Below are 12,012 nucleotides of genomic sequence, written 5' to 3' on the forward strand. Positions count from 1 at the left end.
AAACAGGTGAATAAAAGCTTGTTAAAATTGGAGAGAATTGGTAGATCAATGAACTGTGATCATTATAAGTTCCGCTTTAATTGTTTTATTTTTTTTGTCAATGACTGTCGCGACTGAATGACGATCGCGTGAGAATCGGGCACAGTCGGAGAAACCATCATTATGGTAGCCTCAATCCTTCGCTGCCAGTCTCTTTAGAAAAAAATACTCTTTTCAAACTTTATGGTTTGCTGTCATTTTGAATGTTCATTCAAATTTTATTTGAAACGAGAAAAGTTATGGTAAAATGAAATATTTGTGTTTACTTGTTGCGCATCGATATATTATAATATGGAAAAAACAACAATGTTGCAATATCTTGTATTCATATGTATGTTGATTGTTGAATATTACCCGTCTGTGCTCAGTCTGGAGCCGCTCCGAACGCGAATACTTTTACCCGGTCATGTCTACATATATAAACATTCAGACGATGTTTACAATCAGCTGATAGATTTGAAGGATTTCAAATTTCTCATAAACCCCCCACGGTGTAATCACAGCCTGCTTTTGTTAGTGATAGTCACCACAAAGTGGAATCATTATGAGAGAAGGAAGTGGATACGAGAGACGTGGACGGCGCCTTGGGAATGGACCAGGGTGTTGTTCTTCGTTGGGGAGCCTAATTCGTTCAAAGCATCTGACTTTCAGAAGATTCGAAACGAGAGCGATCTTTACGGAGATATCGTGATGGGTAACTTTGTAGATGCTTATGTTAATATGACGTATAAGCACACTATGGGTTTGAAGTGGGTCGCGCACCACTGTCCAAACGCGAAATACATTTTGAAGCTAGATGACGACGTGGCGGTGGACCCGGAGGAGTTCAGGGAGTTCCTGGTCCAGAGACTGTCGCCGTGGGGAGCACGGAGACTGATCGCATGTAATTGTTACGCGGACGAATCTTTTAAATCGAAGTACAAACCTATTGTTATGGATTACTGCGGTACTTTTTGTCACGGTTAGTTTTACACTTTGGTATAACGTGCTAGTTGTTGCACTTCGCACCATTTAGTTGTCAGACTATTGAGACACATCTATCATTTCTTGAGTCCAGTCAGATAATATAGCAAAACATATGTTAATTGTCTAATTTGTTGGTTTACGCAAGATGTGGCCAGTCATGGTGGTGGTGCAATGCGCGAATTCCTCACGCGGTACAGCAATGGTGTGCTAGTATTTACCGATGAGTGTGCGCGTCATTTGCCATATCATTAGGCCGGTAGCGAGTTCCTTTCCATTTTTATAAAATATACATATTTATCAGGTTGGGCGATCCTGTACTCCCAAGATGCCGTGCATGAGCTCCTCAGAGTTGTCCAAAGAATGCCTTACCATTGGATCGACGACATCCACATTACCAAAACATGCGCAGACGTGCTCGAAATACCCAGAATACCACTCTGTCAGTTGGAGAGGCGTTGGAGACAGCTGTTCAAAACCAACACATTATATTTTTACGAGAAATGGCTCCGTAATCACAATGAAGCCTGGCTGTTCCGTCTTTTGCATTGATGTGGTCCGAACCACCCAGTGGTAAGACAATGTACTGGTTTGGTAGCTATTCGGTCTTCACGATTAGCCCTTACGTACGTGGGAGAGATATTTTTTAAAGGAAATTAGGAAAATAATATTATTTAATGCCAGGCATTTTATTTATTGTTGTTTAATTCCTGGACACCAACGCTTTATGGCGGCAGAAGAAACAGGAAGGACGCTCAAGCGATTGTTAATTACAAAAATAGTATTTTAAATAAGAAAACAATAGATTAATAGCTAAAAAAATTAGAATTTAGTTTATTTCAAAATATATTTAAGTTTATTTTTATTTTAAGACTGTGCAAGTATTATTTTTATTTATCTTTAAAGTATGTAGGTGTTTTATTATTTTAATATTACGAATATGTAAATTATGTCGTTTTAAAAAGTTGCTTTGAGGCTTTCCGTTTTTGACTTGACCTTTTGCCATCATCACATTTTTATCAACATATTTCATTTCTTAGCAACAGATTATGCCAAACTCTTGATTCAGATATCAAAAACTTAAACTTACACGCATATTAGTATCAAAACCAAATAGAGTACCTTGACATAAAATCGTGAAATTTTGCAAAAAAAATACAAATAGAAAAATATTCAAAAATTGCTAATTTATAGTTACATTGTAAAAATAAATGGAGAATTTTATGAAAAAAGCCGTGTGCAATAGTAAGTTGTTAGTTTAAGTTTGTTATCTATTCTAAGTAGTTATCTCTATAAGTTGGTACGGAACCATCAGCGGACTCGACCGATTCTTACTTGACCGTTTTTTTAAGTGTTATTAATATTATGCCCTCCTATGATTTCTTCTATTAACGAAAATATACGTTTTTATTTTGAGATGATGCTGTTTTTTACTCACTCCCCAAGGGAAGGAATGATTTCATAAATTTGCCCAGGCATTGGAGTGTGTAGAAGTAACAAATTGAAGCAAAAACTTTCGCCTTTATAATAATAGTGGCATTAGAAAAAAAATTGATAAAAAATTCTTGAAAAAAAAAAACAAAAAATGGTTTCCAAAATGCACTTATGAGACATCGGCTATTTCCCAGAAAATATTTGGGACGTCTAAACAGGAAACTGGGAAAATAAGGCTCGGGAAAATTCCCCTCACGACCTCGCCATTTTAAGTGGCCGTTATTATCGTATTTTTCTTGCTCGCGAGTGTACCACGGACTTTTATCCCGAGGTATAAGTTTAAGTGCTATACTGATCAGGCCTTTCGGATTAGGATCTTTCAATTATATATTGAAAGAAGATCTGAACCTCAAAAGCTATGAAAAGTAATGATCACAGCAAAGTAATGATCACAGCTGTTAGTGGCAATCTATATAGTTGGATTTTTTATATATTTTTTTCATTTATTTGATTTTATACGTATATGTTAATGCGATAAATGTATATATGATCATTTTTATCACATAATATTTATAAAACGTAAGGAAAACTATAGAGACTGTTGCCCAGTGATGATATTATATTATGAAAAAAAAACATTTTGTGATTTCACAAGGGAATTAAATCAGACCTGTACCTGATCCATGAAATACAAGTAGAAGATTAAATGGTACAAATTCGAAAACCGTAAATATGTATTTAGGTACAGACAATATAATTAACAAATGACAGCGATTCGAGGGAACCCTCAGTGAGTGCCTAAACTACTCACACTTGACAATTACACGTGATCATTACTGTAACAATGACTCTATATTTGAAGGTTAACAACTCGTACTTTCAATAATTAAAATATATATGAAAACAAAATAAATGCGTGAACTGTAAAATTCTTCTTCTTCGGTCATCACTTAAATAAATTTTGTTCTTTTCTTAAAAAAAAAAAGAGGTTGTTAATTTTCCCCATTTATATATTATAAACATTACATTATCTGTGACTTTCCCCCTGAACTCATAATTTGATGACATCACGCGGTCGGGAAATCCTAAAAAATCTATAAAAGCTAGTCGAAACCAAAGTAAAAGCATTAAAATAAATTCTCCGGCAAAAAAGTCGATAGCTGCAGATGACAATAACGACGTCACTAAAACTTTATAAGCTTCTAAAGCTCTCAAAGAATTACATACACCCAGGTCGTGGTATGTATGTGTGCCGATTGGATGATTTTACGTTTATTTCGTTATTAAATACTAGATTTAACACGGCTTAAATTCACGTAAAGCCACGGGGTTTCACGTGAATTTTCCAATGTGAGGCTAGCACGACTTTCTGTGAGATCGTAATCGTGTCACTATCTATAAAATTTATATAGGAAATGTGTGCCTCAATCGTACCAAAATTATATTTTTTTAAAAAAGATATGACAAATAAAGCGTGAATAAGTAATGAACAAACATACAATTTTTTGTTTTATTTTATTATTATTTGGGGTGGTTGAGACTAAAATAATTTTAGTAGTACTTGTCGTGCTGTCGGCATGTTATTTTACACTCGTTTACACAAAACCCACTGAATCAATCACGCTGAATTTTGAAGTAAAGCTAGCTCAAGCTTGTGGAACAACTTGACAAACTTTATGTACAGAATTACGTATCACATATTTCATTGTAACTTTTCAACCGTAAATATTTAACCAACGATACAAAAGTTAGTGTATTCGTTAAATATTAATAAGACACGGGAAGCAACTCCGAAACTCTACCTGAAATAATAAGATACAGCTTGCAGTATATCTTATCTAAATTCATGCGAAACTCGTCGTTATTACGACCGCAAAAAGGTCTATTTAGGGTACCTTGACTTGATGTTCAGTATACAATTGGGTACAAAGGCGTGAAGGAAATCTGCCCCTTCAACAAATATATCTAAAAAATTTCATTGACGTCAGATTAGGGTACCGTTATGGCGTTAGGAAAATATCAGAACCATTTTTATAGGTGTACATTAACAATGTGAAAAATAGTAGACAGACATACTTACAAATATACAAAGTCCTCTACCGTGTCTATCTGTTTGTGATAAACTACTGCACAGGTTTTCATTCGGTTTTCACCTTTAGATAATGTGATTGCTGAGGAAGGTTTAGGTGTATAAATTATTGTTTTTACCCGAGCGAAGCAGGGACGAACCGCTATTAAAAATATATTTAAAAAGAACTAAATATCAGAGTGCATTACAAGAATTAAACCGAAGACATTAAGAAAGCTTGCATCGTAGGAAATATATTCGAAACAAAATGTGGGACATTTAAAATTTAAGGCGGGAGTAAACTTTAAATCCGTGTGACATTTGAGGTATACCTTGGAATAAAACCTTGCTGCTGTAACATTTTACTTGTAGGTAAAGAATTTGGAATAACATAAATCAATCAGAAGTTGTTGATAAAAAAAATACATTTCAAATTACCTGTTATATCTATCCTTGTCATTCTAAGGCTTCTTCGATATGTCTTTCATCAGAACATTTTCCCGGTTCCTTCCTTATCGTTGAGCGTCGGAGCCCAGGGTCCCCTTTCCTACTTTTGTCTCACTTCGCACTGTCGTCGGCATCCCTAGATGTCGGACCATTGGCACGCAAATCAACTGCGACAAAAGCACTTCTTTCAGATTCTTCGGTCAATCGTATCGCACGAAGTTTACGTTTGAGTTCTATTATATGTCAAAGTCAAAGCTTTGTTAGGTACTTTATGCAACTTCACTTTTTTCACGTCAAATTTTACACTTGTATTTGAAGGGGTGTTCCAATGGTTAAGACGCCTTGTGACGAAAATGTTCCTTATTTATTAATTCTATTCGGACCACAATGAGTTACACTTCATAAGTAAGTAGAAAACTTATCAAAGATTACAAACATATTCAGAATTCCATCCTTCACGCCTCCACTCCACATGCATTGCTCAAGTCGTGTTAAATAGTATATCTTAAAGCTACAAACAAGTAGCAAACAAACTACTCGTATGCAGAGCGTCAAATGGTTATTTTTTTTTAGTAATGACGACAGATGGCACTTCTATTTTATTACAAAATTCATTACAAAATCTGTGAACACACCAGTTTTAGTTTCGAAACACAACAAAAGTGAACCAGTAAAAGAATCCAAAACGAGACTTGCGAAATACAATTTAGCTTTAACTACGGAACCGGAGACAGTGGCGGAATTACAATAAAAAGTGGAGATTCTTAGAGAGCGTTGGGTTCAATTCCGATGGAAACAGCACAGAATAACAATAGGATGGCTTTATGCGATTGTTTCGTTTCGCGCCGCACAATTGTCTTTGAATTCGGTGTAGTGTGCCCCAAGGGCCGGTCTTGGGGCCCATGTTTTACATGATGCGTTATTTAATTGGCTCTTGATCTTTTGTTACATGATAACGTACACTTATTTTACGGTTTTGTGTCTCAGTCATTTCGTGTGCACAATTTAAGATAATGTAGTGAAAATTTGTGATAATATATATTTTCTATTGTTTTTTTCATCAGCACTCATTACATTTGAAATCAAATCAAAAATTTCCTCTCTGTCGTGGTCGTTCCGAAATTTGTGGATATGAAAAATATTATTTAATATTGAATATGAAGTTGGAAATGGTCTAATTTCTGAATAAATGATTTAATGTTGATTTTTTGAATCAAGAGTCGCGAGATTCGAAGGCGACTTATTAGTATGGCGAGCTGAAGGCTGCATACAACTTAGTATGCAGAAAATATGCGCAAGCATTGTGACCTAAGCGTACGCAACACAGCCATCGATTCTATACAAACACGTGCATACGAATCCTAGCCTTTATTGGACTGAGGTTAAATAGTGAAACCTTATAAGCCTATTGCTTAGAAGAATTATCTCTATACTTTCACGCCTTGTCCCTTGATTCACTCTTACAATTTGCGCAGGAGGAGAAGCAGCAGATACATACTTATGTTTTCCTTTAGCTCCCAGACTAAATATTAACTGTTAAATTAAATCTACACAAACACTATCAATCAATAAGGCTTCAAAGTATTGGCAGAATTATTATAAAACAATTAGTGAAAACCAATTAACTGTAGTGGCTCTTCAATAAATATAAATAATACTAAATCTGAGAAATAGTAACACAATCATTAATCGCGTTTTAATTGGACCCAAGCATTTATTATAATATAATTTGAGGGTACGTTATAATTGCTGTAGCAGTCCCTGCTTTTATTACAGTAATTGATAGTGTTGTGGGGATTTAACATGATTTGTTTATAATAATATAAATTTGTTACAGTAATATTTAGATACATAATCACCACGTATTAAACAATTCTCCGTCTCCTTTTAAACTACGCAACAGATTTTGATGCAGTTTTCTCTGTAATTTCGACAATTGATTCCTGAAAGTTTACACACACAAACTAATTATTTCTATAATAGAGGAAATTCTATGTTTTCTGATGAAGCCGTCAAAAAACGATTATTCGAGCGGTTAAATTACTAACGCTTAAACCGCATTGACCAGATCGATATAGGATGTAGTGAGATTTTTTGAAGACACACACACAGAAGATTCCATTTTGTCAGATGAGTCATATCAAATGTCAGTGTTCGAGGCATAAAAATGCGCATCTTCACTGAACAATTTATAATGGAACCTTTCCATTTTAATTGACAGCAAGGGATCACTGACGGCGAGTATTGATTTCTTCCGAGACTCAGCTCGACTTCCAATAAATTTAGATCTTGAATTTTCTTTCAACGTTATTCCTATTTTATAAACTTAATATTCTTGATCGTGTTGTATAAGCTTGTTTCTATGCAAGCGTGTTTTTTTCTTATCGACGTTTTTTAACGTACAATACGTAGATTACTTTTTTATTCAATGAGAAGTAAATAATTAATCTATAATATGCAATAACATGATTCTTAAAGAGAACTGACATTAGGTAGACTATCGTAAAATTACAAACGAATTTTCAAAATTTACGATATTTTTAAGCGGCCAGTTTAACATTAAGCATTATAACTCAGAATGCAACTGAGCATGCTCACAGAGGAAACATATCACACAATTATTTAGTCACACTAGTGAACTAAACTGTCCACCAATATGCAGGTGTTTTCACGATGTTTTCCTTCATCGGAAGCAAGTAGTTGTCGCTGCAACTACTATACATGAGTCAAAATGTTAATCCAACTCATGTGGCACGAAAAGTATTCCAATCTGGGATCATTCGATCACAGCTTCAAATATAAAAATTATAATCTCCCAATATCATGATTTACCGTAATCTGCTGGAAATATTTTATTTATTACATATTTCCCTAAAAATTATGTACCGGCCAAACAAAACGAGGAAAATGACCGATATTATTAACGGATAATCCGGGATCTTATCAATAATGTATGTTTGTAGGAAATTAAGAATAAATCAGGTCTGGGTTGTGGTTTATTCGCGCCAAATGTGTTTCTCTCTCTCTCATACTCGCATGTTCCTGGTTAGATTCGGGGCTGTGACACTGCGAAGCCAGATTTCGGCATAAAAAACTATCTACAAAATGTTGAAAATTTTACTCTGATTATAATATCCGATCGCGTGCTTGACCTTCTTTGGGAAATGCCATTGTCAGTGTATCAGCTATTATTATAGCTGTGTCTCCCTTACTCGCCTCGTATGATACGGGAGGATATGGAGTGGTCCTATTATAGGGCGGGGCCTTATGCAATGCTAAACAGGATTGTATTAGTTTTTTTGGATATAATTTGTATTTTATAACAGTCGTAAAGTAATAATTCGTATACATGTATGCTATCGAATATTTGACTGACGACCTAATGGTCATCATGCCGGACTGCTACACAGGAGGTCCCGGGTTCGATCCCCGGTCAGGTCAATATGGAAAATGATCTTTTTCAGATTGACCTGGATCTTGGATGTTTATCTATATATGTTTATTGTATATGTTATAGAATATATTCTATATTCTAATAGGCTAACTCAATCTGAGTGATTTGTCCGTATACATATATTTATTCATTTCATATCTGTTTTATTTTCACATTGGACCGAGGATGAAAATACTAATACCTATAATATTTTGTATTAGACAGGAAAACTCCTTACCTCTCATCCTAAGTTTACAATTAATATCACATCTCAAAGCAACACCACATCGCCAATGTGGGTCAGTCACATTGGCGATGTGAGGAAAAAAGTTCCAAAAATGGTAATTCTAATTAATGATCGTGAATTTCTGCATTTAATTTATGAAATTACTTTCGTTAAACTTTAGTTGAAGTTCGGAACAATTATCTCTCGCACCCACGCAGGTCATGTCATAAACACATATTAGCAAAATTAATTGGCATACTTTTTTAAAATTACTGTTTGTACGACTTCAATGTTTTTTCTTTTTTCCGAATTTTTCATTCAGTTTAACACTTCTTTTAATTACTGTATGTTTTTTAACAAAATTTACGTGTGAGAGTGAAATTAAACCTTGTTTTTCCGTAAATAAAAGCAATTCTTTTATTTTTTGAGCTATTTTCTTTTTATGTACCTATTTTAAATTGCATGCCCTTCAATCTAGATAGTAATCTAATACATTACTATATCTAGTTATCTATTACCAAGATTATATTCTGTGGCGAGATTAGCCAACAGATGATCATAGGTAATTGATTGTGTCAATATATTCTATCTATATTAAGTTCTGATATTCGTGGTGGGATTGTGATATCTGTACTTAGGAGATATTAAAGAAAAGTAATTATTGCTCTTTATGACAAACTATCACATTTTTTTAAATTTTCATCTATATGTTTGTTTGCGCATCATACTAAAATTACTGAATTGAATTTGATACAGTATTAACAGTTGTATAATCGCCTCGTACATCATCCACTGAAGGATATGGAGTGGTCCTATTCTAGGGCGGAACCACACGTCACTAGCTTTCTACTATCGGTAGATCAATCTATATTATCTATAGAATATGTAGATAAATTTATGGTGTAGAGTGATAGTTCGAGTGGGCGATGATCGGCCACTTGTGGACGAACAATATTTTTAGACTCTGTATGTATTCGTAATAACCATCCATTATAATTTGTATTGTTATATAGTTATATAACTTTTATCCCTGACTTTTTACACCGCCAACTTTATTGTCCTGTTCTAATGAAGCTTTCAGCCCACGGAGCTTTTAATTAAGTCGTAAAGGTTAAACACTTCTTTTATTTCCGTGTCTTAAATATTCCGCAGCTTTATTGAGCGTTCCCGGGAAAGCGTTAACCCTGTGTTATATAAGTCAGATTCGTCACTTACAAGCTTTTATTTTTATATACAAACCCATTTTCGTGTCTGATCGGGTTATATAAACGACAGAACATACTTATCTGACGTGGTGAAGGTGTCGCTACAGTGAAACAATTTTGATGAGAAAATTGCATTACAAAAGTTTTTCAATTTTGGTCACCGTGTCAACTAATAATCTCTTAATAAAAAATGTCACTAAGATCTTGAAAATAGGAGTGTAGAGGAAGTTAATTATTTTTTCTTTGGACGAAGCCTGTGGTGATGTTTTTCTCTGTACAAATCTTTACACGAAGCGTGTTGCGGAGAAATTTTGCAATGGCGAAGCATGTTGCGATAAGTATCTGTGAAGATTGAAGCGACGTGCTTCGTTACTGAGGACGATTTTTTAATGAAAATGTAATTAACTTGTAAAATGTAACTATTTGGTGAAAGAAAATATGATAAAGAAAGATAGGTTAATAGAATATTTAAAAAATAATATGAATAGCAATGACGCAAATAACAGAACAAAAACTTTCACCCTGTAGGTAACGACCCTACGATCCAGAAAAATAAGATCAACCAAGAATCCCTTTCATTCTATACGTTAAAAAATATTTACTAGATGCGTCCCGGGTTTACTGTCCTGTGGTTATTAATATCAGGATAAAAGTACCATTATAATTTGTGCTATTCCCAGGCAAAGCTACGAGCTAAATCTAATATATAAGTTTTGAATCTTTCCAACAAATCATTACTAACGTTGGAGTTTTTCCACAAATGCGGTATATTTTTCAGGAAATATATGTATACTCTGTGTCATAAATCACTCGCGTGTGCATTAGCATTGATAAGAATAGACGAACAGACAGACTGAGATCATATCCAGCCTGAAGATTGATCTGTTTTTTTGGTAAAGTAATGGTCTTTTATATTATATGGAGATTTGTGCCCACGTTGTTAATTTATAATTTCTTTTTGTTGAAAATATCGTTTTATGTTGCTTAGAAAATGAAATTACCCCGATAAGTGGGAGCGAGCAATATTACCCCTCTGATTCCCTAACGTCTCAATTAATTTGTAGAAATAATATGAATATTAGATAATATATAATAAATTCAAAACGAATTTGCTTTGTGAATGCTTCAGTTTGAAATCACTATGAAAATTTAATATTGTGGATTCTAAATCATAGTTGTGAGTGAAGCCAAGCACGGAGTCATGAAATATACACAATATAATGTGAACATTTTATTTTGGAAACTCATCGAAGCTGTATTATTAGGCACGCAAAATCATTCCTAATAATATAATAATAATACAATAATACACTACTTATGTATTTGTATAATATTATATAATAGACTATAGTTGAGTTAGTATAACGTATGAAGAGGGCCGACCCCAAATAAAGGGGGGAAAAGATCAATGTGTTAGTATCCCATAACACAAGTCTCGAACTTATTTTGCGGCTAATTCAATCTGTGTGATTTGTCCATGTATATTTTTATCTTTATAATATCATGCAATTTAGATTCTGTGGTAATAAACACTTAGCGACGAAGTGGGCCAGCAAAACTCGTTTGTATTATTGTGCAAAACGGATTACCCTCGGGAACGGGAAGGTTATTAAATTTAATAGTTTGAAATGCTAGCGAAACGATTCTTTGATTGCTTTAAAATGTGGAAGTTAATGTGAAACGAACTATATAAATTATGATTGCCAAGTTTTCAGTACTTACTATCTTGTATGAGTCATATACTCATAGCCATGGTCAACTGCTCAGTCGCGCTTTGTTTTTTTGACGTCCATCGTCAGACAACGCAACACCGCAGAAATTGTATGCGATTTCGACGTACGTCAATGCGCGTCGGTGTCATAAGGAAACAACGGAGCTACAATATATGCTGCGTTGTTGTAATGGACCAGGGCTGAGCAATGAGGCTAGGTTCTATAGTAGTTAAAATAAAAATCTCAATTCGACGCATGAACTCGCTTGATAGCGGGAACAAGGTCGGATAACTTAACCATTAGTTTAACGCTTGGATTTAGTAAATACTGAGTACCTGCTAATTCCATGGTATAACGTAACCTATTGATAATTTAATTTTTGGCAATAAATGTTAATTCATTCATTCATAATTAGGTACGGTAAAAAAACTGATACTTAAATATTTATTTATTTAATAAATTCAAAATTCAAATTCAAATCATTT

At 34.2% G+C, this 12,012-nt stretch overlaps 2 protein-coding genes across 3 annotated transcripts in view; both read left to right on the top strand.

Moving 5' to 3' along the window:
- The window catches only part of LOC128680149 (cell adhesion molecule DSCAML1-like), a 204,901-nt gene that overhangs the window by 171,179 nt on the left and 21,710 nt on the right, over positions 1 to 12,012 (top strand). The window lies entirely within an intron of this gene.
- Positions 252 to 2,370, top strand: LOC128680150 (beta-1,3-galactosyltransferase 5-like). The gene is made up of 2 exons (XM_053762994.2): positions 252 to 1,000; positions 1,307 to 2,370. The coding sequence occupies exons 1-2, from the start codon at positions 331 to 333 to the stop codon at positions 1,552 to 1,554; spliced, it is 918 nt and encodes a 305-aa protein (XP_053618969.1). The 5' UTR covers positions 252 to 330; the 3' UTR covers positions 1,555 to 2,370.

The sequence above is a fragment of the Plodia interpunctella genome, chromosome 23 (assembly GCF_027563975.2).
Source record: "Plodia interpunctella isolate USDA-ARS_2022_Savannah chromosome 23, ilPloInte3.2, whole genome shotgun sequence".
In the NCBI taxonomy this organism is placed as follows: Eukaryota; Metazoa; Arthropoda; class Insecta; order Lepidoptera; family Pyralidae; genus Plodia; species Plodia interpunctella.